Source organism: Hemicordylus capensis, chromosome 3 (assembly GCF_027244095.1).
Source record: "Hemicordylus capensis ecotype Gifberg chromosome 3, rHemCap1.1.pri, whole genome shotgun sequence".
Classification (NCBI taxonomy): domain Eukaryota; kingdom Metazoa; phylum Chordata; class Lepidosauria; order Squamata; family Cordylidae; genus Hemicordylus; species Hemicordylus capensis.
The window spans coordinates 188,972,110-189,000,000 of record NC_069659.1 but is presented as its reverse complement, the minus strand read 5'-3'; the positions used below and the strand labels follow the sequence as shown (position 1 = coordinate 189,000,000).

The 27,891-nt window shown below is 41.5% G+C and overlaps 1 protein-coding gene across 9 annotated transcripts in view; it reads left to right on the top strand.

Moving 5' to 3' along the window:
- CTBP1 (C-terminal binding protein 1) overlaps positions 1-27,302 on the top strand; it is a 91,585-nt gene extending 64,283 nt beyond the window's left edge. For 8 of the 9 annotated variants that reach the window (XM_053309835.1, XM_053309843.1, XM_053309842.1 and 5 more), the window contains 7 exons: positions 2,665-2,809; positions 8,336-8,542; positions 11,202-11,416; positions 19,910-20,040; positions 20,529-20,656; positions 24,784-24,901; positions 25,147-27,302. In XM_053309835.1, the coding sequence (XP_053165810.1) occupies positions 2,665-2,809; positions 8,336-8,542; positions 11,202-11,416; positions 19,910-20,040; positions 20,529-20,656; positions 24,784-24,901; positions 25,147-25,333 (1,131 nt within the window). In that variant the 3' untranslated portion in view covers positions 25,334-27,302. The remainder of the gene's footprint in view (positions 1-2,664; positions 2,810-8,335; positions 8,543-11,201; positions 11,417-19,909; positions 20,041-20,528; positions 20,657-24,783; positions 24,902-25,146) is intronic. The other variant, XM_053309836.1, reaches the window with a different exon arrangement.
- The last annotated feature ends 589 nt before the right edge of the window (positions 27,303-27,891 follow it).

Below are 27,891 nucleotides of genomic sequence, written 5' to 3'. Positions count from 1 at the left end.
CAAGGTCTCCCCCATGCTCCCTCAAAAAAAACCCTTATTACCTTGGATTTTTATACCTTTATATTCTTGGAAATTCAGTTGTTTAAATATTGGATCCTTCAGAGACAGAGGGGGGAGTGGATAAAGAATTATGCAGGATTTGGGACTATGTTAAGTTGTGTGTTGAAATGTTTCTGCAAATGCATATTTGCATGAATATACTTTTTTATATTATCACATTATTGTGAGTTCATTTGTTGTTTGTGCCCTCAAAAACCCACGTGTGTCATGTTATGTGTCTGAGTATGTGTGGAGCAGGGAAAGATGCTTGACTTCCCAGTCAGTGTACACAGGATTGCAGTTTTATTATAAAAGTATATCGGCACAGTGTCTCAGGTGGTATGGTTGTGTTTTGAAATAAGGGTCAAGGCTTTCAAACTGAGGTGAGTCTCACTCCCTGCAAATGACCGGAGGGGAAGCCCTGGGTGGCCGGATCAGCCGCCTACATGACTGCTGGCTCCATCACAGAGCCAGTGGGGGCTTGGGAGTTCGAGGGCCGTGTGGCCCCCAGAAGTTCCAGCATGCTCTGCGTGAGCGTGCAGAGCATGCTGGACAGACCCCCGAGCCGGGAGGTTGCTTTTTAGCCTCCTGGTCAGGGGTCTCCTCGTGAGTTGGCATGGAGCCGCGCCGTGGCAACACACAATCCGGAAACCCCAGTTAGCGGAGCGCTTGCTCTGCTAACCTGGGCTAAGGGGAGGGCTTCGCAAGTGGGTTACCTGCTTTGAGGCAACAGGGCTTGCCTGCGAGCCCAGTGGTTCTCACGTTCTGCTAAAATCGGGCTAGGCTCCCCTAGCCCAATTTTAGCCGATCATGAGAATAGCCTCACTGAATCACTTGGTGACAACCTTAGATTGGAAAAACTCTGAAAGAACCACATCCAAGCACTGGTTTGCAGGATTGTTTGAATGTTTTAATTGTAAATCACCCTGAGCCATTTTGGAAGGGTGGTATAAAAATTGAATTAATAAATATTAATAATAAATAAAAATGTTATATTAATTTGCATTGCTCTTTAAGACATGTTATTTTACCATGGAAAACCTCTAATGTGAAAAGGCAATATACTTAAAACGCATTATATAATTTCTACAAGTTGCCTTTCCCATATTTTGCAAATTGTTTTGTTGAGTTTGAGAACAACCCCCCCCCCGCCCCCATCATTTGGTCCATATATCTTGGGGTAGATTCAGATGACAGTTTGTGTTGTCTGTTAATCTGCTGCACTGTATTACATGACTACATGTGCCCTTAATGTTCTTCTGCAGCAGAGACACGGGTCCAGGAGAAGGAGAGGAAGGAAGCAAGGGGTCCATTTTAAAATATTGTCACTGGGCCCACTCCAACCTTGGTACACCCCTGATCCTCACATTTTGTGTATTGTGTATTTTTTTAAACATGAGGATGTTTGGTAGGGAATAGGTTGGTGATCAGCAGGAGAAACTGGCTTTTCCTAAGAAAGAGGTGGTGTTTGTGAATAACAATGCAGGTTAAGTTTTAAAATGACACATTCCTGCAAGCAAAGAGGTTGCTTGTCATGTCACCTTGTTGGCATCACCATTAGCATTGCATTAGGCACTACATAGGTGCTGCAAGACGATGTTCTGCCCACTTGTTTTCACATGTGGAGGCTATTTATGAGATAAGCAGCCTGTTTCTCAGAATGAAGACTGGAGCCCTAATGGATTTGTACCGCTGTTGTTTGTAATGAATTTAAGCAGCATGCCGGTGGGATTTCTGGGTGCATGTTGATAACAGTGAATTATTATTCTGTTGCTTAATGATGTTCTTTGGGGTTGCACAGATAGGCATTACCATAATGATGATTCCTCCAGCTTGGGGTAATGTGGACTACTCTTATGTTTTATTAAAGTCAGTGGGATTGGAAGGATCTCTGTATAGTGCCTGGTTCAATTCAAAGGGAGAATCAGGAAAAAATAGAGTATTTGCACATAGATCCCATTGAAAACAATTTGCACAGTTGCAGGTACACCTTAGGTACAACAGGGTGCCCATCCAGGCAGTTATTTTATCACACATTTGCATGTGTGTTGAGTTTCTTCTTAGCAAACTGCTACAGGTGACAGAGCTCACCTTGAGCAGTCTGGACATCTGAATGGGCTATGGTTTGTTGGATTGGTTCCCATTATGTTTTGTAGTGATATATATGCAAGTCTGTTAAGAAAAGGTAATTTGACTTGTTCATAAAACTTCTGTATCTCAGCTTTCCATTATTAAAAGGTGGCCTGCAACAATAAAGAGCAATAAACAAGAAAACCAGAGTAAATAATAAAAGAAAATAACACAAAGAGAACAGAGCAATCAAAACAACTCAACAGCAGATATAAACAGAATGATCTCATTCAGCTGACAGGTTAACAGCCGACTAAATCAGAAAATCAGTGAAAAGCCATAAAGGAGGGAGAAGATGGATCTCTCTGGAGAGGGAGTTTTGGAACCTGGACACTATCACAGAGAATACCCTCTCCCACATCCCCATCAGATGAACGTCAGAGGTCCACGGGACATGGAGAAGGATCTCCTCAGCAGACCTTAACAAATGGTCAAGTTTGGCAGTCCTTTCAGTATCCCAGTCCCAAGCTGATGGTGGATGTCTTTGTTTTCCAGGTACTAAATGAAGCAGTGGGTGCCCTGATGTATCATACCATCACTTTAACTCGTGAAGATCTGGAGAAGTTTAAAGCCCTTCGAATAATTGTTCGAATTGGAAGTGGTTTTGATAACATTGATATCAAATCTGCTGGAGATTTAGGTATTATATTCATTATTGTATTTGAAATTGTATGGAGTAATATGATAACCAAGGCTTTGCTTTAAAATTTGTTGGAAAGTCTTTATTTTATTGAAATTCCTTTAATAATTTGAATGATTTTGATTACTGGCATTCAGGTGAGTGCTGACTTGCACTGACTTGGACTGACTCCTCCTACTATCTTGCCTCTCCTTATCTCTGCCCTTGCACACACCATTTTTGGCTATGGTTCCGAATTAGATAAAAGCCTATAAAGCACTTTGCAAGGTTTTTAAATCATTCTCTCGTGTGTGTGTGTGTGTGTGTGTGTGTGTGTGTGTGTGTGTGTGTGTGTGTATACACACACACACATCCATCTATCTATCTATCTATCTATCTATCTATCTATCTATCTATCTATCTATCTATCTTTATATGTGATGATATAACCAAGAAGAATAGTACAGATGCATTGCAAGTTTGTTGTGTCCTCTGTGCAGTATCATAGATACCGTGGAGTTATGTCTGTCCATATTACAGCCTTGGAGCAAACATTCTAGAAAACTCTATGAGATGAAAAATACTTTTGAGTGCTCCATTTAGCAGCATGTTTACATCCAACTCATCTCTTTCCCAGAGAAAGACCCATTTTTCAGGAGACTACATTCCTGGTTTGTCTGGCCAAGGGCCATGTTGTCACTTGTGCTAGGACAAAAATGATTATTACAAGAAACACAAGAGAATTATTACACGTAGAAAGTTCTTTGTGCAGGGTTTTTAGGCATTATATTGTAGTGCCAATGCAGGAAATATTTCAAGGCCCTGGTTCTTCAAGGACTTGAAATGTGAGCTGACTCCTCTGGAGAGATCTTGCTCTTTGGGATTTCTGGGATTCAGTATCTCTCTGTGTGTGTGCGTGTCTGTGTCTGTGTGTGTGTGTGTGTGTACGTACATAGCACATACATACACATGTATACACAGAAGCACGTTCTGTCTCAGTGACTGTGATCATTTCAGAGGAAAAGCTACAAATAGTGGCTAGAGAGTTTTATTTCTGTTGTACATCAAACAACCAAATGTTTGCCTTGTAACTACTGAAATACAACATTTTAAAAGCAAGATTTCACTTTGTGTTAAACTTTTTTAAATACATGCAAATGTTTCCTGACTGCAAGAAATTTGTGACCTGAAGAATCTGGCAGTATTTCTTAAATACCCTTTTCCCCCTCCTTGGAACTGTTTATTAAGCATTCCTTTGCTCCTACTGCATCTTAACTTAACTTAACTTTTTCTTTTTTTATCAATCATATTTTTACACCGCCCAAAACTTACATCCCTTACAACAAGATTAAAAAGTAAAACATTAATGAAAAACAAAAGCAAAACAAAACAAAAATTTAAAAGCAAGAAATGTAAAACACAATGTAAAATTTTTAAAACAATATTCTAAAAACAACATTCAAAACAATTAAAACAATATCAGCTAAAAGCCTGGGTGAAGAAATGCATCTTTAAAGACTTTTTAAAGGATGTCAGATATGGGGAGACTCTTATTGCACTAGGGAGCGCATTCCAAAGCCTCGGGGCAGCAACGGAGAAGGCCCGTCCCTGAGTAGCCACCAGACGAGCCGGTGGCAAATGCAGACGGACCTCTCCTGATGATCTCAATGGGCGGCAGGGTTCATTACGAAGAAACTTGAAATCTGTTATGTGATACTGAATTTGTGCAACATATATTTTCTCTTAACTTCTGCTGTTCTCTGTAAAACCTTTTGGATGTGCATAGAAGTACAATGCACTCAAAGTGAACAATTGGAAGTTCTGGACAGAAACTAAAACCAACTCTTGTAGTCTACAGTGTTGTAAGGCATTTCCCTTTAAAAGGCTCAGTGAAAGGGCTTATATGTCATTTTGATGCTCATGTATTGACTGTTCTAAAATGCTTCTCAGCAGTGTTTTTGACTTTTTTGAAAAGGTGCTTTGAATTATTTAAGTGGCTTTTTCAGAGAACAAAAATGTGTGAGAGAAAGTAAAATTCTGAGAGTTGTGCAAAAGGCAGGCACAGTTTGCATCTCTGTGGTGTTTAACTGCATTGATGTTGAAGCTGTGGCCTTTAAAGTATAATGTTGACTTGGTTAGGCAGTGCTTTTAAAGTGTATTTGGAGCACTTTGATAAAACTAAATAGGCATTTAAAGTTTACTACTTGGTTAAAGAAAAATCTTAGGGCTGCCTACAACATCAGCAGCTGCCCACCTGGGCCTTGAATCTGTGGAAGCGCCCACCGCCTTGCAGGGTCTGGGAACTGCTGTATCTTTGGTCAGCAACTTTCATCTTGAGAACATTAGTGAGCAGAGCGCCCAAGGCAGCCTGTCCAAGCCAGTGAGCACTTAGGTCTTCCCTGCTGACCTCTTTAGACTGGATCCAAGACAGATAACTTCTGTAAGGAAGTGTTGGACCAACTGAGTGCCTCACCAGCCCCCCCGCCCCTGGGCCAGAGGGCAGGTACAAGCAGATGCCTCCCCTCCCTCTCCTTGTTGGCAAGAACCCCAGTCCCTCAGCTTGGCCGCTGGAGATTTTCTGATTCCTGTACAGAGTTCTCCAACCCAGAATTCAACTGCCACTTCGACCCTATGACATCCCACAGACCAGCATAAGATCTAGGTCCTGTTGTGGAATGTGGCTGGGTGGCTCCATTTCAGAGACCCAGACTCCACCAACTTCCTCTCCCAGTTGGATATAATCTTGGTGCAGGAAACTTGGACAATGGATGACCTTTCGGTTAATGGATACCAATGGATGACCTTTCGGTTAATGGATACCATATAATGTGGGGGCGGTTCCTGGGGCAGGCCGAAGGAGACTTAAAGGTGGCCTGGGAATATTAGTCTCCACTACCCTGCGTGCAACATCACCCCTGACTCCACTTAAACAAACTGCTGTGGCTATTCTGATTCACCTGAGGCCCAGCTCACTGCTGAGAATCAGTACGTACCTCCCACCACAGCGTCAAAAACCTGAAATGAGCTCTGCATGGGCTGAACTCGTGCTGGCCAATCCTGATGCACTGGTGGTGTGTGGAGGAAGGCGGGGACGTGACTTCAGTGCCAGGCTAGGGCCTGATGACTACACCCTATTCTCCTGACCCCAGCTTCCACCTCCCTGCTTGGAGTCCGAGCACACACACAGACACACACACACACACCCCACCTCTTTAAGGACCAGAGATCAAATTACTCAAGCCTCTGCCTAGCAAAATCGACTGTCAGGCTTAACCTCCATATATTAAATGGCTCTTTCCAGGATAAGAGAGGACCATCCAGGATAATTTACTTATTTATCTGGTTCCAAAACAAGTACCACTGATTATCACTGAATGGCTCTGCCGCCATTCTAAATTTTTTACGGTTTAGAGGGAGTCAATAAGTACCCCCAGTGCTCAAATTATTTGAGGCCAAGACGTTGGCACAAATCCTCTATGGTGCCCAATTGGGGGGCCCCTCCAGTCTTGTCCCCTTGGAGCGATTGCAGTCCAAACTTCTAAGAGCGGCCCTCCAAGTGCCTCACTGAGTCTCAAATTCCGCACTACGCTTGGAAACGGGCATGATAAAGGTTGAGGCCAGAGTGTGGTTGTCCATTCTTAACCTCTGGCTTAAATTATCCCTCAAGCCTCTGGCTTAAACTGTCCCTCAAGAGCTTGGCCCCTCTGACCCTACAGGACAATTTTCAGTCTTCCTGGAAAAGGGCCATGTGGACTAAATTGTTGCTCCTGGCTTTACCTCGCCCCCTCCACTTGCTCTATACCATGACCAGGCAAAAACAGTCATCAAACAGAGGATAATGGATACTGAGCACCAGGCCGACCTAGGCAGGGCTCCAGGCTTCCTGTCCTCAGAAGGACTTAGATACTCTCCCTCTCCCGCTGAGTGCTTGACCCAGTTGGAAATCCCAAGCCACAGAAGGGCCTCTACCCTTTCCTGTTGTCATGCCCTTCCCTCTGCTGCCTTAGAAGGCAAATAATGTGAACATCTTTGTTATTTTTCTGCTTTGGTATTATCTATTTCCAATTAATCTGATAGGCTTCCAAACAAAGCTTTTGCCATATTTTTGGTAGTCCTTTAATTTCTTTCCTTTCCTTTTAAAATCAAATTGTTTAGAGAAAAACTGTATTTAATTACAGATTACTTCACTCTGCCATTTTCTTTCATTATTATTATTACTATTATTATTTTCCTTTTCCTTTTCCTTTTCTCAGTTTGCCTTGATGTAATTATTCAGTATTTTGTGGGAGATAATACACTTAATACCTGAATGATATAAAAACCAATGAGATTCAGGTTTAATTTGAAGCTCATAACTGAGTTGCCACTTTTTTTTGTCACTATCCTTTTTTCCCCTTGGATTTTGCTTTAAAAGGATGCTTGGCTGGACTAGACAACTTTGATGATAAGAATGTACTTTACTTGTGGATAATACGTTTGCCAAACAAGTATGCAAAACTGTTTTTATTAGTGGCTATTGTAAGTTTGGAGATGCATCTTATTCTTTTGATCTTATATTAATTTCTTTCCCCCCCTCACTTTTGTATCTTTATATCTTTAAAACCAATAAAATTTATTTTAAAAAAAGAAGGCAAATACAGAAAGATCCAAATCACAGAGAGACTTTGCCCCTGTGACGCTGGGGAGGTTGAAACCACAGAGCATGTACTCCTCTCTTGCCCCTTTTATAGAGACAGTCATCCACTGCTCCTCAAGTACCCTGGTCACCCAAGCCAAGCCTACACCTGGATGCTGCTATCTAATGAAGACCGGGCCTTCACATAGAACACTGCGAAGTGTAGGACCCTCTGGGTTGTGACTGCCAGGCCATTCTCTTGCATCCGCTCTGCAGTTTTAAACCACTGAATATTCTATCTTTTTTAGTGTTCCTATTTAGATGCCTTGTTCTATATACCCCATTTTAGCCACCTCTTTTTGCATTTTATATATTTCACATGTTATATGTTCATAATTTCTTTTAAATACAAGTGTTTAATGATCTCATAGCTACCCTCTTTTCTAAGGTTAGAAGCTTTATGGTATTATAATATAGTTTTATACTATTAGAGTAGTAATTTTAAAGTAGTATAGTTTTGTGGTTCCATAATTTGTTTTTATTATTTTGAATCATGCTCTACTGTTCTATCTTATGCTGGTCTTGGACCATAATAAAGATGATTGATTGATTGAGTGATTCATCAGCAGCTGAATATTAAATTGGTGAAAAACTTTAATGTTCTCTATTAAAGGGTTATGCTTTATTGTTGTTATAGTAGACAAGTAAATTGACAGGATTGGTCAAAACTGATCCCTTGTATGTTGGTGAAGAATCTCATGCATAGATCATTCTGTTCTATATATATTGTGCTATAGCAGTATAGAAGCTGTCTAGGCTCTCAGACAACAGCTGAATATCCTTGGTTTTGAAATAATCTACCTTTCAGGGTTGGTCCGGATAGAGAGGAAGTTTGTCTGTGAAATTTCATTCACTGTGTTTTATTATTTAAGGGATCGCAGTATGTAATGTCCCAGCTGCATCAGTAGAAGAGACAGCAGACTCTACAATGTGCCACATCTTGAACCTTTACAGACGAACCACCTGGCTTCATCAAGCTTTGCGAGAAGGCACAAGAGTGCAAAGTGTGGAACAGATTCGGGAAGTTGCTTCTGGGGCTGCAAGAATTAGAGGGGAGACCCTGGGCATTATCGGGTTAGGTATGTCAACTTAGAAGAAACGTCTAATCTGATTTCGTCCTGGGACTAAGCCTGGGCATATTTCCCTGTTGTTTGCAGAGCAGATTTGTTTTTTTTAACTTAAAGATATTCATGGATGTTTTTTTCCAGAGCTAATGATTATTTGGTTTTATTTAATTAGATTATTTAATGATTATTTATTCCAGAGGTAATGAGCTAGCGTGGTGTAGTGGTTAGAGTGCTGTACTAGGACTGGGGAGACCCGAGTTCAAATCCCCATTCAGCCATGAAACTAGCTGGGTGACTCTGGGCCAGTCACTTCTCTCTCAGCCTAACCTACTTCACAGGATTGTTGTGAAAGAGAAACTCAAGTATGTAGTACACTGCTCTGGGCTCCTTGGAGGAAGAGCAGGATATAAATGTTAATAATAATAATAATAATAATAATAATATTTTTATTTCTACCCCTAAACCAGGCCTGCCCAACTTTGGTCCCCAAGCTGTTTTTGGACTACAACTCCCATAATCCCCAGACACAGTGGCCAATAGCCAGGTATTATGGGAGTTGTAGGCCAACATTTGCAGGAGGGCTGAAGCTGAGCAGGCCTGCCCTAGTCTGTATAGATTCAAGGGATCTAGTGGAAGGGAAATAGAGGGAACAGAAATGGGAAGGAATATGCAATTGTTTGCATGCTTCTTCCTTTTCTCAATAGCATAGGCTTAGTTACAGTAGGGCAGTGGTTCCCAGCCTGGGTTCCTCCAGATGTTGCTGAACTAAAACTCCCAGCATCCCTAGTCATAATATATTGTTGCTGGGAGTTATAGTTCAGCAACATCTGGAGGAGCCCAGGTTGGGAATCACTGTAATAGGGGACTATGTCAAAGAAAATTAAAATGGAATTATTTATTTATTTATTTTTACATTTCTATACCGCCTTTCGTTAAAAGAAAACCCCAAGGCGGAATAGAACTCATGCTCCAATAAAATGAGATTCCCAACATATAATTCTGAACTGCAAGTTTACTCTAATTATAATGGATCAAAAGTTGTTCTCCTATGAAAATGGTCAACATTTTTATTTATTTATTGTCTGATCAGATACTCCACTTAAAAATTAACGTTTCACAGTTGTGATTCCTTGTATAGTTAGGCCCACAGGTAAGTAGAAATTAAATACAAATGTGATGAATATTTATATACCGCTTTTCAACAAAAGTTCCCAAAGTGGTTTACCTAGATATAAGTATATAAATTTGATATGAATCTAAATAGTTTCAAATCTCTACTGCCCATCTTAAAATAGCAGCTGCAAGACTTTTTAAAGATTCTTTTCTTTGAAGGCTGTCTAGTACAACTCAGTTGAAAATAAAGGAGAGTTCTCCTACCAGAAAGGGTTGCAAATCCAAGTCCTAGCCCTGCAACCCCCCTGGTTGTGATTTGAACCCCTAAAGCAAATGAGAGCATTTCTGACCAGGAAAAAACAAGGGAAACAAACATATACACTATACATATTTGGAACAAACAATTCTGATATATTTTAATAAATAACCAAATAAAATCAACAAATCATTTTACAAAAGTGAAGTGACCCCACTGAGCAGATAGACTTTGCCTGAGTTTCTCCATATGCTGGTGCCTAACCAGGGACCCTGCAAAGACCACTGTCAAAGCATCTGCCCCTTCAAGAGTGTGCCTGAAGCCCCCTCCCAACTGCCTACCAGCCTTATAATGTTCAGCCACCCAGGCAGGAATGGCCTTAACGCCTAACTCCTGTCCCACCACGAAACCTCCAAGAAAAGACATTCCCCCAACCAGTTCTCAGGTTGGAAACCTGCAGTTTCCTCCCAGTGGGAGACAGGTGGATCCCACCTTCCCTAAACAATTCAGGCCACCCAGCCGAAAAGTCATATTGCGAGATAAATTCAAACCCCTGCCATCCCAGGACCCAGGCCATCTCCTTTCCCCTGGCCTTATTTTGTTTGTTTGTTTGTTTGTTTGTTTGTTTGTTTGTTTGATTTATATACCGCCCTTCCAAAATGGCTCAGGGCGGTTTACAATTATTGAGGCCTGAAGGGTCCCGAGCTCCTGGCCAGTGGATCCGGGGCAGCATCTCAATGAAACACAGGATTTACCTGTGGAAACATTTGTAAAACCTCCAAAATATCCCTGGCCACAAAGCTGGTTTTGAGCACAGGAGGGCAAATACTTTCAAGCAGCATACAGAACTTTTCAGGCAAATACTTTCTTGGCAGCATACAAACCAAAGCGCTCAGTGTTCCCGGACATAAACACTCCCCAAAGGGTATGACTCTCTTCAGTAGACACTAACGAGAGAGTTGGCAGTTCAGAAGTGGTGATTAGGTAAAAATCACAAGGACAAGACTCTTGTCTTCTGTATATGCAACACCATATATTTATTTCGGCATTGCTGAGTATGTTTCTGGCACAAATTCCAGAAGAGGAGCTGAATCACTGTGCAGTGGGGTGGGGAGGGGGTGATGAATTATGAACTGCAGTATGCAAGAGCCTTACTTCATATGTAGGGTGTGTGTCCTAATGAAACATAGACATATGTTTCATTAGAGCTGACATCACTATGTAGTGTACTTTATGTATGAGCAGTCGTTTGCTCTACATCAGCCTGGCCCTATTTTCTGTAAAATCTCTGTTTTCTTTCAGGGCGAGTTGGGCAAGCAGTTGCACTACGTGCAAAAGCCTTTGGCTTTAATGTCATTTTCTATGACCCATACCTCTCAGATGGCATTGAACGTGCTCTTGGACTTCAGCGGGTGAGCACTTTACAGGATCTGCTGTTTCACAGTGATTGTGTCACCCTCCACTGCAGCCTGAATGAACACAATCATCATCTTATTAATGACTTCACCATTAAACAGGTAAATATCAGGATAGGGAAATGTTTGTGATCATGAGCATTTTATATAGCAGTTTTTGAGCATTTACATAGCAATTTCAAAGCATTTCACAGATATTTTCTTAGTAATCCTTACAGGAGGCCCTCTAAGGCAGACTACTATTGTGATTTCTGTGTTGCAAATATATGCTTATGATTGATCAGACAAGTGGAAAGTTCTATCAAGCTAAAATGTATATTCATACCAATATCAGTTTTGTCTGCTGTTTTGTTGACCAGCAGGTTCTGTTGGTGAGGAAATGCTATTTACTGTCATTGCAACTTGTGTTGTTCTTCATTTACCTGTATAGTTAACAGCTGAAACGTAATACTCTGCAGAAACTTTCTCCACACCATAATTCTTGGTGGAATATTTGTCTATAATGAGTATGTAGTGCCCCCTTGTGTTCTGTGTTAATACTCAAAACTATTTCCCCCCCAATGAAATGATTTGGAAGATAACTTAGAAAGGACAGCACATAAAAGTATTTCAGCTTTGAATGGAATATCTGAAAATTTCCCCGGAGTATGTATGGCCTTATCATCTCTCCCCCGCGCGCGCGCACACACACACACACACACACTTCTGTTTCAATAAGATTACAATGGTGCATATAAAATAATCAAGGATAGTAATTATATATGTGAGTATAACTGAAAAGTGAAAGAAAAGAAAATGACCCCATACGCATAACTCTAACATAATAAAATACAGTCTACCTAGGAAAAAAGAAAGCGGGCAGGGGGATACATCTTCTTCTAAGGATATATATCTTTTGTTTTCAAGACATAAACAATTCATTAAAATTCACCCAAATAGCTGAAAATTCCTCTTATTTACCTTTTTGTCTGGGGAAAAATCCAGTTCAAATGCCGGCAAGGTACACATATAAGTTATCCAAAGTTGCAGTTCAAGAGTAACTTTGTCCTTCCAGTACCCCCCAAGCACGGAGAATCCACAATTTTGGGTGTAATGCTAGATTCCATGTGCTGGGGATGTACTCCAACATGAACATCCTTGACAGGCAATGTCATGTTAACAACATTATGAATTTCAAGCCAAAATGGCACAATAACTGGACAGGACCAAACCTCATACAGATTACACCTGCAGCATCTAGAAGTCTGCAACCATCCCTTGTTAAACATTCTCTGAGATGTTCAGTAAACTCAGAATAAAGGTTCTGCAGTATTAGCCTCATTTTGAGATCCAAAGAGGCATATTTTACTGCCTTCAAAACAACCCGTCATTGATTTAATAAGATAGGGTATTCAAGATCACTGTTCCAAAGATCTCTGATATGATCAATATAATCTTATAAATGTCTTTACGCTCCTGATAGAGCAGGGCTGCTCAACTTCAGCCAACCTGCAGATGTTGGCCTAGAGTTCCCATAATTCCTGGCTATTGGCCACTGTGTCTGGGGATTATGGGAGTTGTAGTCCAAAAACTGCTGGGGGGCCTATGTTGAGCAGGCCTGTGATAGAGCAAGGTTACAGGCTTAAGTGCATCCAATAGATGTTCCAGGTCTAATAATAGAAATGGTTTTAGGTTCTACAGATTTTCCTGATGAGTAGGGTTTGGGGTTTTGCTTTCTCAATTAGTAAATTCAAAATTTTCCCAATTTTTGGTTCAAATGAAAAGCGACAGATAATTTCATTGAGTATCTAGAGCAAAATAAATGTGATTAAGATGAATCTAGCACCGAGGCTCATATATATTTTAAGAGGTCTTCATCATATATTAAGCAAGTCTGTAAATTAGTCAATGACTTCTTATGGCAAAGACGCCTGCCCAGATTTTCACTTTGTAAACTTCAACTATTTATTGAAGAAGGCAGATTTAACTTTCCTCATTTTCAAGCTTATCATTGGACATTTATTCTATCTTTAGTTTTAGGGTGGAACAGGTTTCAGTCGGGCACAGCTGGAAATTTATTTGAGCCCACTGAAATCTTGGCAGTTTCTGGGTTCATCATTTGTTCATGGATCTAAGTCATTACCAGTGTTTAAATCCACATGGCATATATTGAGAACTTTGGGTTTTCGACTCCAGTCCACAAAAGTTTATGCCACAATAGATCTGCTAGTCTAATTTGACACAAGACTCTTTTGTTTGATGTGACATGCTGACATAGTTACTCCCCCTTGAAGTTGCTCTGAGCAGGGCCGCCCTCAGCTCTGTCTGAACAGTTTGACTCTGAGCAGTTTGCCACCATCAACTCTGAGCAGTTTGCTACCATTGGGCAAACTGGTTCAAAGAACCAATCAGGGACTGCAAGCACAGCCCCAGACATGCCCCCACGACTGACGTCAGACGCAGGGGCATTATTTTGGTCCCAAACGAGGTCACACGGCCTGATTTGGAGCTGAAATCGGCCCACATTGCGTTGGGTCTCAGCTTTGTGAAGAGCAGACACAACTTGAGATGAGCAAGCTTTTCTAAACAGAATAACATCTAGCCTTTTCCACCTTCAAACTAACTAACAGGAGAAGGGGAGATTTTGAGGGGCTGGTTTCTCTTTAAGAGATAAGTGTGTGTGTGTGTGTGTGTGTGTGTGTGTGTGTGTGTGTGTGTGTGTGTAGTGTTTGTCAGGACTAGCATTTGCCAGGGCTAGCAAACTCCAGTGTTTTTGTTTGTCCCTGCCTGGAGGGGGTGGAGTCAGCTAGGGCTGTGAGAGGACCCACATTCCTTTGACATTCCTGGAATGTGTGTGCTCCGTGCAAGGAGCTCCTGGCTCTTAGGGAACAAATTGGTTCCCTTGAGACCAAGGTGGTGGATCTAGAGAAACTCAGATAAAGAGTGAGGCATGCAGACGAGATCTTCAGGGACATGGTAGAGGCATCCCATTCCAGGGCTGATAGCTCCTCTGCTGTCAGGGAGAATGACGGTCTCAGGCAAGGAGGACATCGGTCTGAGAAAGAGGGAAATGCTCCTTTAGAAGGGACCCCTTCCATAGATGATGAGACCATATCCTCTCGCACAGGGGATACTCCTCCGGGGGGTGGGGGCCCCCTTGTAGTGGGTGATTTTATCATTAGAGGTATAGAGAGATGGTTTGTGACCTGCGTGTTGACCTCACGGTGACATGCCTGCCTAGTGCGAAGGTTGTGGACATCACGCAGCATCTAGATAGGCTCTTAGGCAGTGCTGTGGAGGAGACAGCTGTCGTGGTACATGTCAGCACCAACGATGTAGGGAAATGTAGTTGGGAGGTCCTGGAAGCCAAATTTAGACTGATAGGTAGTGTATTGAAGTCCAGGACCCCCAAGGTAGCATTCTCAGAAATGCTACCTGCTCCACGCGCAGGTACAGTGAGACAGGCAGAGCTGAGGGGTTTCAATGCGTGGATGAAATGTTGGTGCTGGGAGGAGGGGTTTAGATTTGTTAGGCACTGGGATATATTTTGGGGAAAACAAGGCCTATACAAAAGGGACAGGCTACACTTGAACCAAGATGGAACCAGACTGCCTGGTGCTTAAAATCAAAAAGGTTGCAGAGTAGCTTTTAAAATGATGCCTGGGGAATAGTCGACAGGAGCTGGGCAGTATCCATTTCAGCAAATGCCATCCTTTAAAGTGCGAGGGTGCAAAGGATTCAGATAAAACAAAAGGGGACAGAGAGCAGATAGAAGGCTGTGCCAGCTGGTCAAAGAGTCCAAAGAAAGATAGCAGACACCAGGTGAGAGATTCATTGTATAGGTGTCTATATGCCAATGCCAGAAACCGCCGAGCCAAGATGGGTGAGCTGGAGTGCTTGGTTGCTAACACAGAAATAGACATAGTGGACATAACAGAAACATGGTGGAACAGTGAGAACCAGTGGGACACTGTTATCCTTGGATATAAACTCTATAGAAAGGACAGGGAGGGACATCTTGGAGGTAGAGTAGCACTGTATGTTAAAAACGGGATAGAATCTAACAAGGTAGAAAACCTAGGTGGACCGGAGTCCTCCACAGAAACCCTGTGGGTGACAATACAAGGCCTAAAAGGAAATGTGCTAGTGGGGATGTGCTATGGCCCCCCGGATCAAAATGCTGATGGTGACTGGGAGTTGCAGCAAGAAATCAGGGAGGCGTTAAGGAGAGGCAAGGCCACACATAGACTGGGTAAATTTATAGACAGGTAAGGACAGAGAGGTCAGATTTCTAGATACGCTGAATGACTGTGGCTTTAAGGGCAGTGGGGTAGTACTTCCCCTTGCGCCACTCTTCCCCCTCCGGTGCTCGACTTTGCTGCAAAGTTTTTGGGGTGGCAGAGTTCCTCCCTGCTGCCCCTGCTCCCATCGTTGGCTGCATCCTCTGTAACAAGTAGAAGTTGGCGCTATGCATGCGCTCATCGCGGCGTGCGCCCATTGCTGCCGGCGGCGCGTGTGACATATGCGGCGTGCGCGTTGGCGGTGGGCACGCATGTGCTGCAAAGGGCGCGTGCATAGCGCCAACTTCTACTTGCTACAGAGGATGCAGACAACGATGGGGGCAGGGGCAGCAGAGAGTGGCGCAGGGGAAGTACTACCCCCTGCCCTTAAAGCCAAACTCCTGCCCCCCCACTGGACCGCTGGACTGGCTGAAGTACAATCCATTCCGGAGGCCTCTTGCATGGCCCCGGACCGGTTCAGGCACACTCCTGTCGCCAACTTCCTTGCTAAAATATATAACTTATCCCTGCAATCGGGCTCTGTACCAGAGGACTGGAAAGTAGCAAATGTAACACCCATTTTCAAAAAGGAGCGATCCGGGAAATTACAGGCTGGTTAGCTTAACGTCCGTTCCAGGCAAATTGATGGAAAGCATCCTCAAGGATAAAATTGTAAAGCACATAGAAGAACAGGCCCTGCTGGGAGAGAACCAGCATGGCTTCTACAAAGGTAAATCTTGCCTCACGAACCTTTTGGAGTTCTTCGAGAGTATCAACAAGTGTGTGGATAAGGGTGATCCAGTTGACATATTATACCTGGACTTCCGAAAAGCTTTTGACAAAGTTCCTCATTAAAGACTCCTGAGGAAACTTAGCGGTCATGGGATAAGGGGACAATTACATGTGTGGATTGCTAATGGGTTGAAGGACAGGAAACAGAGGGTAGGGATAAATGGAGAGTTTTCACAATGGAGGGTAGTAAGTAGTGAGGTCCCCCAGGGATCTGTACTGGGACCGGTGCTTTTTAATTTATTCATACATGATCTAGAAGTAGGGGTAAGCAGTGAGGTGGCCAAATTTGCAGATGATACCAAACTCTTTCGGGTAGTGAAATCCAAAACGGATTGTGAGGAGCTCCAAGAGGATCTCTCCAAACTGGGTGAGTGGGCAATGAAATGGCAGATGTTGTTCAGTGTTGGCAAGTGTAAAGTGATGTACATTGGGCCGAAGAATCCCAACTTCAAGTATACGCTGATGGGATCTGAGCTGTCAGTGACTGACCAGGAGAGGGATCTTGGGGTCATGGTTGACAGCTTGTTGAAAGTGTTGACTCAATGTGTGGCAGCCAATTCCATGCTAGGGTTCATTAGGAAGGGGATTGAAAATAAAACAGCTAATATTATAATGCCCCTTTACAAAATTATGGCGCGACCACACCTGGAGTACTGTGTACAATTCTCGTAACTACATCTAAAAAAGGACATTGTGGAACTGGAAAAGGTGCAGAAGAGGGCAACCAAGATGATCAGGGGCCTAGAGCACCTTTCTTATGATGCAAGGCTACAACTCTCTCTCTCTCTCTGTATCTGTTCAGTCGTGTCCAACTCTCGGTCACTCTATGGATCAATGTACTCCATGCCATCCTGTCTCGTGCAGCTTCCTTTATTTCTTCCATGGTCATTCCAGTGTCATTTTTTATAATATCCAGCCACCGAGTACAAAGTTGTCCCCGTCTCCTTCTTCCGCTGATCATTCCCAGCATAATAGTCTTTTCGAGTGAAACAGCTTGCATGACATGACCAAAATATGTCAGTCTTTGTTTAGTAATCTTAACTTCTAGTGATATTATTGGTTTAACTCGATCTAAAACTTCCTTATTCGCACACGGGCCACCACCAGCCTAGCTTCGCTCCTGGCTCTGTGGTTGATTCTCTGAAATCCTTCATTGGCTTTTGAATATTTATGGAGGCACCTCATGATTTATGGCACCCAGGAGTGATTCTTTGATGTGGCCATGAGCTCTGTGTGAACTGGCCTCTATAGCTCAGCGTCTTAAATTAATTGGGTTTCAACAAGCAGATAATCTCAACATTTAGGTCTGGGCATTTGTAGAATGTTGACCTAATATATGAGATAAGAAAATCCAAAATGCACTTTCAAAAATGTATAGCCTACAGAGAATTGGAGGAAATATAAAAGTAAACAGATACATTTTCTTACAAATCTGTAAATGCCTAAAGAGCACTGAATGAAACAGGAAATCTGTTTAACTGTGTTGCCCAAAGTTACAGTTTTTTGTATCCTTTTTTTGTTTCAAATTTTTTATTAACTTTTAACAATAATAGTAACCATAACAATCATAATAAACACAGTTACAAGTTGACTTCCCGCGCACCTCTTTTCATGATACCAACTATAAATTTTAGCCTTATTGTAGTATTAATTAAAAAAGAAAAACACAAATTTAAACCTTCCACCACCATTAATCTGCCCAACCTGCATTTCAAATTTCAAATCCTGCTGTAAGATCCATAGTAGGAAAATAATTCTTTAAATATACCAAAAAAGGTTTCCAATCTTCCTTGAAGCGTTCTAAACTTTGGTCTCTGATCAGTGTTGTAAGTTTTGCCATTTCTGCATATTCTAAAGTTTTTATCAGCCAATCTTCTTTTGAAGGCAGTTCGTTAGTCTTCCATTTCTGTGCATATAATATTCTGGCCGCCGTAGAAGCATACATTAAAAAAGTTAAATTATTTGTAAAAATTGCTCCTTGTGTTATTCCTAGCAGGAAGAATTCTGGCTTCTTAGGAAATGTCACTTTAAATATCTTCTTCAGTTCATTATATATCATGTCCCAATAGGCCTTGGCCCTCCCACAGGTCCACCACATATGAAAAAAAGTACCTTCAGTATGCCCACACTTCCAACATTTGTTTGAAACATTTTTATACATTAATGCCAGTTTTTTAGGCGTTAGATACCATCTGTTCATCATTTTGTAGTAATTTTCCTTCAAAGCATAACAAGCAGTAAACAGTTTTTTGTATCCTGGGAAACATTCATTTTAGTAAATAGTTAAAACATAAGGGAATTCTGATAAGTTATTAATACGTTATTCCTTAAGGTCATTCACATGACCTATTATGCTGGGGCTTGGGAGGGTTGCGGGGAGGGCAGGATCATTCCAACCTTCCCCCACACGTCCTCAGGTGCCCTGCCAACCGCGCGGCTCGCGTGACCACACGATCACCACTGCAGCAAGTGACACAGCAATCTGGAGGCTGGGGGAACGAAGCCCACGATGCACTGTGTAAGCAGCGTGGTGCATTGTAGGCATTCCAGAGCCCAGGTTGCTCCTTCCCCTGACCTCCATGTTTAAAATGACTGTTGGCAACACAGTTGCACACACAACTGGGCAGTCAACTAGGAGAGCATACCTCACTTTTAGACCAGGTTTAGAACCCGGGCTACCTGGCTGAGGAGTGCTGGGATCAGGACCGATCCCAGGAGTTCTCACAAGCAGCTCTACCCAAGTAGGGCTACGCTAGCCTGGTTATTGCTGGTCAAACAACCTCATTATGTTTATAAATGTTGACAGTTTTGCTGTAATGCTTGATATGGCTTTAAATGTTTTCATTGTTGTCATATGATATGTTAAAGCAAGTAGAAAGGCACAGCATTGTATCAGTATGCAAACATGTTCTGCTTGACTAGTGCTTATTTTTCCCACTGCTTGTTTTTAAGTAAATTCTATGAACTTCAGTTTTTAAAATGTACAATAAAATAGTGCGATTATTTGTGGAAGCTAGAGAAAATAGTGTATACACTTTCTTCAGGACAGGGCCACAGCAGTTTCTTAAAATTATTCAAATTGATTAATTTTCCTCAGTTGTAGTCTGATTCCAGAGCAATATATAGAGTAAAACTATAACAGGTTAACTGATAGAGTGGTTTTACACACACACACACACACACACACACTCTCTCTCTCTCTCTCTCTCTCTCTCTGCCCCTTCATACTGCCCATCTTCTAAAAGCTTTTTTCACCGTAGTTTACAATGCATTTTAGTTGCAAATACTAATTTGTTCGATACTCTATTTGTCGGTGTTACCCATGATAAAGAAGCAGTTTTGTCATAAATGTTAAGTATGTGAAGCTGCAGTGGTGAGAAATTTGCTTATAAAATATAGTTTTGTGGTGCTTTTGTTGCGAGGGGCGGGAAGGACAGAGGTCTATTTCTACAGACTTTATTATGGTCCCTTTTAGCAAAGAATTCTGCAGTAAGCATTATGTTGCAAATGTTGGATTGTGTTTCATTTTGTTAACTTCCTGCAGATGCGACAAGGGGCCTTCCTTGTGAACACAGCTCGAGGAGGGCTGGTAGATGAAAAAGCACTTGCACAAGCCCTGAAGGAAGGGAGGATACGAGGGGCAGCCTTGGATGTGCATGAATCAGAACCATTCAGGTGCCTTACTTTTGATTTAAAAATAGATTGAGTCTAAGCCATCAGCAACAACAAAGTGGCCTCTGCTTAATAATATGATTTCATCCTTTTAGGATGTTACAAGTGCCTCACATACTTGCTGGGCCCTCCCTACTGAAACAATATGCTTGTGTGCAACTCTGGTTTAGCCAGAGTATAGTCTAGAGAAGAACCACAATGGAAGACACATTTTTATGTTAAAATGTTTTACCAACAGAAAAAATTAAGCACAGAAACATGCCTCTAATAACCAATCCGGTTGTGGGTTTAAAATGTATTGCCAAACGGCACAATTTTATGTATGTATGTATCCTGAACGCCTGGCTGGTGAACTAGCAAGTATGGACTAAAACTCCACATTCCCAGAAACGCAGGTGCCATTACGCTTTGCTTGGGCACACCCACTCTTAATGTATGTGCAAAAGTCTTTATTCAGAAAGATGCAGTGCCTTCTTTGTGTTTTCCCTCAGCTTTAGTCAAGGTCCTCTGAAGGATGCACCAAATCTGATTTGTACCCCACATGCTGCCTGGTATAGTGAACAAGCCTCGATAGAGATGCGGGAGGAAGCAGCACGGGAGATCCGGAGAGCTATCACAGGTGCCAGACATATGTTCTCTCACTGACTCTTTTCCTGGCTTAATGAACAAATAAGCACGCTGATTCTTCCCTGTTTAGAATAGCAATTGTACAGAAAGTATGAAACTGGCTTAGAATAATGCTTCCACAGCACTGTTAACCAAGGGCTTGTGATAATGTTAACCTTTATGTGCACTTCTAATATAAGTGATATACAGTCTGTCTCTTCTCATCTCATTTCTTCAGTCATGCTTGTTCTCACTTGGTAAGTGAGGATGACTTTGCCATACTGTGACTTCATGGCCGGACAAGTCTGGAAATCCTCATATCCAAGACTCTATCCAATGGGCCACATTCCTCACATGAATCATAATATGAATGGTGATGGTAAATATAAGAGGGGGGAAATCAATTTTCCCAGATTCTTAATGACTTTGCATGTATGAGAATTGACTCTCTTGTGTTCCTTATCTCTGGTGAAACCAACATTAATGCATTTTGACATTTGTCTTGGGTGGCCTCTTGACTCTTACCATGTTCATGTTGTCTTCTTTGCTCTCTTGCCACCTTTGCCTCCCAGGTCATGAACTAGTATGCTGGAAAGGCTTCTATTGTAGATCCAGATAGAGATGTTTCGAGAGCAAAACTCCACTTCATTTCATGTATGATGTCACAGCCAAGAACATATCAAGTTTTTCTTCTTTGTTGAGGCTGAGTGGAGTTGAGTGTCTAAATTTAGGAGCTGTAAGAAAGAATCCATATGTGTAGATAGTGGACCATTTCAGAAGTTGATTTATTTTATGAAGCCAATCACAAGTCTAAGATATCTTTTAGAGCAGGAATTCTTTTGATATCTGCTAGTGCATTTTAAGAAATGAAACAAGGAGCAAGACAAGATTATCATGATCAGTTGCTATTAATCTTTTTATAGCAGCTGTAAATCAAGAATTCATATGCATGTGCACACACACGGTAATATTATAGAGCAAAAAAAGTTGCAGGAAGAAAAACAGGGCTGTGGATGTGTCACTGATGCACATGGGCAGCCCACCTTGAGTTAATCTAGTAGTGTAGGACGGATCAGATTAAATCAGTGCATTGAGCCAGGAGGGCTGAGGGGGCCTTACCTGGTGGCATCAACAGCATGTTTATTCTTTAGCTTACTGAAGAAAAACTCTGCCTCTGTGGGCAGCAGCAGTGTTACATGAAAGTGCTGCTTTCTTCCCCGGCAGCTGCCCCATAATGTCCCAAGGAAAGAAACAATGCCCTGATGGTGTTGTGGCCCACAGAAATGGCAGCTTTTATTCAGTAAAAGAAAGAAAAAAACATACCAGGTAAGACATTTGATCCAGTCTGATCTGGTGTAGAATCTGTTGGACAACATTGCATCAGATTGGCTTTCACATTACCTTAGATCCAGTCTTCACATCAGTTCTGATCCAATGCAAAATTGACTCATAGGCTTTGCATTGAATCACATCCAATGATCGGACCAATGTGATGCACATCTATATAGTACTGCTGTGTCCCTTTCTCATTTATTGCAGTCTAGAGAATCACTTAGGAAGGAACCCACAGAATGCAGATTTAAAGCATCACTGTGCCTGCTACTGATGGCAAAAATGGTTCAATATTTTATTTCATAATATCCCATATACTTTTTACCAATGGATTCCTTTCTGTTTTTGAAAGGTTGGATACTATGGTGAAAGATTACAGTAGACACCAAAACATTTTATCTGTTGAGATATACCTTTCGCTTCACTCTCTTGCACTCCCTTGACTATGGCACTGAGCAGTGGCTATTTCTGTTGCTTTTTGAAATAGCACTTTCAGAGAAATAAAATTTCAGGCAATCCTGCTTTAATCTGCCATTTCTTAATGGTCACCACTATCAAAATTGTGGCCCCTCTGAATACCTGAAAATAAGGATAAGCTGTAGGAAAGAACTGCTTTAAACCCTCAGATGAGTTCTGGGTTCATCTTGCTAAGCTGGGCTTCAAGTTCTTTCCAAGAAAGTGTGTAACACAGCAATCTAAACATGAAAAGTTTAAAATGTGACTGCAATTACATACCCTTCTATGAAATTCTTATTGCACAAAATAAGAGAAGCAAGGAAAACACACAAAAATATCAAAACAAATTGTTATCTAAACCAGTGTATCTTCTTTGCCTGTCTTAGTCAGAATCACAAAGCAGGGTTTAAGCAGGGAGAGCCAGCTTGGTGTAGTGGTTAGAGTGCTGGACTAGGACCAGGGAGACCCGAGTTCAAATCCCCATTCAGCCATGATACTCGCTGGGTGACTCTGGGCCAGTCACTTCTCTCTCAGCCTAACCTACTTCACAGAGTTGTTGTGAGGAGAAACTTAAGTATGTAGTACACCGCTCTGGGCTCCTTGGAGGAAGAGAGGGATAAAAATGTTGTAGTAATAATAATAATAATAATTAATAAAAAAACAACCTACATGCTCTTATTGGCCTTTACTCAAGCCATTCCAAAGAGTTTAGGATAGTAGTGATTGCATGGCTTCTAGCCTCCCTCTCCACCCCTAACCTCATTCCAGTGTTTCGTAGCAGGCCTAGCAAACCCCTTTGTCTCCTGTGCAGTCATCAGATGCCACAAACACACACACAAAGATAGAGAACTCTCAGCCATAGTCCTGCTTTTTTGTTTTGATTTTAAATCTCCCTCCTTGGAATGTTTCATTTGCTCCCATATCTATATAAAATGTTGTCTCCTTTATAACCTCTCATCAGTAGAAGCAGTACAACGGCCCTTCACCTATCCAAAGGGAATATTGGCTCCTTAAGCAAAATGTTTTTTAAAACAAGAACAGTATAGTCTTGGAAACAATTTTTAAAGCCCCCCCCCACCAAAAAATTATAGTTTTCAACATGAGCCACAGGAAAGTCTAGTGAAACTGCTCTCTACCTGATCAGGAACACTAGCCAACATCCACTAATGCAGTGGCAGTGCTGTGGGTATGATCAACTAGCTTACTATATATCACTTATATACCGTTTTTCAACAAAAGTTCTTATATCATTTTACATCGAATAAGATGGCTAGCAAGCAAAACCATTAATTTGTTTAGTTTAGCTCTGGCACATGTATGGGTGTGTGTGTGATTCGAAAACATCCCCTTCCCCCCAGAAGTGCTCTGTGCCTCCACCCCACTATGTCCCTGAGGCTCACAAAGCCTCAGGAGAGGATTGGGGAGAAGAGCTGGCCTTGTGGTAGCCAGCACATATTGCCCCCTTTGCTAAGCAGGGTCTGGCCTGGATTGCATTTGGATGGTGACTACATAGGAGCTCTGTCTGCTGTAAGATATTCTCCTTATGGTAGGGGTTCCCAACCTGTGGTATTCCAGAAGTTGCTGAAGTGCAACTCCCATCAACCCCAGCCACAATAAGTTGCGTCTGTGGATGATGGGCATTGTAGTGCAGCAACATCAGGAGAAGCATTCCCTATAACAGGAATTCCCAGATGTTGCTGACTATAAATCCCAGAATCCTCAGCCAAAGGCCATTGCAGCTGGGGATGCTGGGAGTTGTGAACAACATCTGAGAATCCCTGTTAGAGTGAGCACTGATTTGGGAGTACCACAATTTGGGAACCCCTCCCTTAGGGGATGGGGCTGTAGCTCAGTGGTGGAGCATCTGCTTGCATGTAGAAGGTCCTATCTCTCAGAGCACCAGTGTTTCATTAGTTGGGATGTCAGCCACTTGAATGTTCAGACATCAGTATAGTGCTTTGCATAGGATTACCATTGCTAAAGAATAGGTCTAAAAATTTGACATTTAGTAAAATTCTGAACTTGGGGAGAAAGTGATGACTGCTGTCAACTATGGCCAAAGAAACCTGGTCATACATCTCATACATTTTTATTTATTCATTCATTCATTTCATTTTTATATTTCCCATCTCAGAATGGCATATGACGGTTCACATAAAACATAAAATAAAAGCAGTAAAAAGATTAATATAAAACTAATTTTTAAAACCATTTAAAACCAATTAAATATGACATTTGTATGTCTTTGTATAGACACTATGCAAATTAGCTGTTAATTCAGCTGTTAATACAAATTACAAATTAGCTGTTAATTCAGCGGCTTACTTCATACTATATTTTCCTGTCTGCTAGGTCGTATTCCAGACAGCCTGAAAAACTGTGTCAACAAAGAACATTTAACTGCAGCCACCCATTGGGCCAGCATGGATCCAGGAGTTGTTCACCCAGAGCTTAATGGTGCTGCATACAGGTAGGAATGCAACAAAAACAGCAGAAGTGGATTAAACGTGTGTTAAATCAAGCTTAACTTGGTGCTGCTCTCCTTTATTCACTGTTAGCAGTTCTGCCGTTTATCCATTGACATACTTGCAGTGAGCTAATATCAGGAGTGAAAATCTCACAATGAAGACTCATTCAGTATGTTGTTAACAACAGCAGTGATTGAAAGAGTGGATATTAAAGAGGTTTGATTGTACTGTCCTTTCCATCTCTCAGCAGGTATCCTCCCGGTGTTGTAAGTGTGGCTCCACCTGGCATACCCACAGCAGTAGAAGGAATAGTCCCCAATGCCATGTCCTTATCACATGGGCTCCCAACTGTGGCCCACCCTCCCCATGCTCCTTCCCCCGGCCAAACAGTCAAACCAGAAGCTGATAGAGACCATCCAAGTGACCAATTGTAGCCCAAGAGAACATCATTCCCAACACTGGCGGTTGCAGCTTTGGAGAGTGTGTGGATAACCATTTGGACTTTGAATAGATGCAAAACCATGAACATACAAGGAGACTATATATGTTTTAGGAACTGGTCCAATATGCAGTATAAGGAGAAATGGTGGGAGATGAAAAGAAGATATGAAAACTTTATTCCTCCATATAAAATGTAGTTTGTCCCTGTCCAGTGACCTGATTCACTGTTTTTGTGTCCTATGGGTTCTTTGTTAAGCAAGAGAAGTTAGTAGTTAATTATATCATGAATGTACTTGTCTGTGTACAGTTTTAGAACATTAACAAGGGTTTGTTTGCTTAGTTGTCAACAAGGAAAAAAAAACCATAAGGGAGGCATTCGACAAACCAATTTTGAGATTTGAGATCCTTTGTTTTTATATGTTAAAAATATGCCCAAAAATGAGGCAGTTGGTGAACTTCTCAGGACAACAAATTTTCCCCCATTTTTCTTTCTACGCCACACAGTGCATTGTTTTTTCTACCTTCTTGTCTTATTTTTTAGAATAATTTAATAAAATAAAAACAATTTCTCCTAATTTTGGCACAAATTTCCCTTATTTCAGAATGAAGACATTTCAAAGAAATTTTGAGGTGCAAATAAAGGTTTTGTATAAACGAGCATAGTGCTTTTTTTTTTGTCACCAGTTAAAGTATATATTATTGGTGGGATGCAGGCAGAGAGATTGAGAGAGAGATTGAGAGAGAGAGAGAGACTGAGGCACTAGACTACTGAAAAGTAGCAGCATTTCATTGCCTACATGGATTCCTTCCTGGTAATGTGGTAGGCTAGCAATATTTTGGGTTAAAATCATGTTTGTGACTGTATCCATTTGTATGAATTATTTTAAAGAAATAAAAATTCCAAACAAATATTATGTGTACACTTTTTTTTTTATTCTGGTAACTGTTAGTATTCATAGATATTTCCTAAGTTTATTTGTTCTCCACTTGTTTGTGATGTTCTCTTAGAGGAAAACCAATAAAAGCATTTCTATTGCATTATTTTACAGTCTGCAAAACTGGAAATAATTATATTGGAAAGAACTGCCTTTATTTCATTTTCCTGTCTTGTGTTTTGTCTGTTTTTCTATGTCTTGAACAGTGTTGGACTTAAAGATAACTTGGATTTGCTTCTGCAAGAATATCAGACAGCTTTCTTATACTCCCCACTGCTGAGGTTGCAAATGTAGACAGCATAAATGGTAATAAGTATCTTGCTACTAGTATGACAAAGCTAGTTTACATCTTTCAGTAACAACAAATGGGTGGAATGCAGCTCTAGCACTGGTAGGTCTACCTGCCACATGAGGTGGGTAGACCAGGCCTCCACCCTGGACTTAGTGCATTGGCCTGCCTCGGAGGACTTCTCTACCCGCCAACCCCAATTGTTAGACCAGCTCCCCAACCCCGCCATAAAAACAGGCCTCAAAATGGCACTTAAAACACTTGAACCATTTTGAGTCAAAATGGGGCTGTTTCGTTTTGAGCTCGAAACAGCCCATTTCGAGCTCCAGTCATCTCTAGCTTGAATTGCTTTGCACATCTCTAACTGGCATCAGTGGGGATTCTTGCACTGATTTCATTGGTTCTATAATAGAACCTTATGTATTCTATGTATGCCTCCAATAGGACCACATGAGCATTTTGAAAGATTAGGTAGGATATTTAGTAGATATTTGTTCAAAATAAATACACATTCCTGTCTGTCCCCTTCCTAACCTCATTCAAGCCATGGAAACAAATGATGGTGCAATATAGTGCTGATTAAAGACTCAGTTTTCACTTTGAACACTGGTTTCTGCTGGATGGTTGCCCCATGAGACTGTTGTGTTTGGAATATTGTCTGTAGATGCCCATAAATCTTTGTTCTGTTATTGTTAGATCTTTATTATCTGCCCATTTTTGATTAAATAATTACTTGTTTGTTGGTGTCTGGTGGTTTTGATTCTCTCTTTCACACTCACCTACTATCCTTTAAGTTTATTGGGTTTTCATTCAACTTTATTATTCTCTTTTCAGACAATCCTTTTCAACTGAGGATGATACTTTATGCATCTGACTTTATGAATTTGACTTTAGTTAAAGCTTATGCTTAAATAAGTTTGTTAATCCTAAATGTGCCTACGATACTTTGTTTTTGCTGTAACAGACTAACACTGCTGCCTCTCTGGAAGCTTACATATCTTGCTTCATTTGAAAGGTACTCAGTTCTTGTTTATTTAATTTTAGTTTTAATTATTTCAGTGCATCCCTGTGACATTGTCCTTCAGGATTCTGTGGCCCATATCTGTAAACTATATGAATAATCAATGACAGCTGGTGGTTCCTGGTAGGGATGTGCACAGAACCAGTGATGGCCAGTTACCCCTCCCCCCCCCGCCACTGGCCGTGTTTCCCCCGCTGACGCTGTCTTTAAAACAGCCCCACGGTGTGGCAGCATATCTCCTTGACATATTTCCTATGCATATCTCTTATGCCTCCCCAGTGCACGTTGGACTGGAAGTGCCCTGTG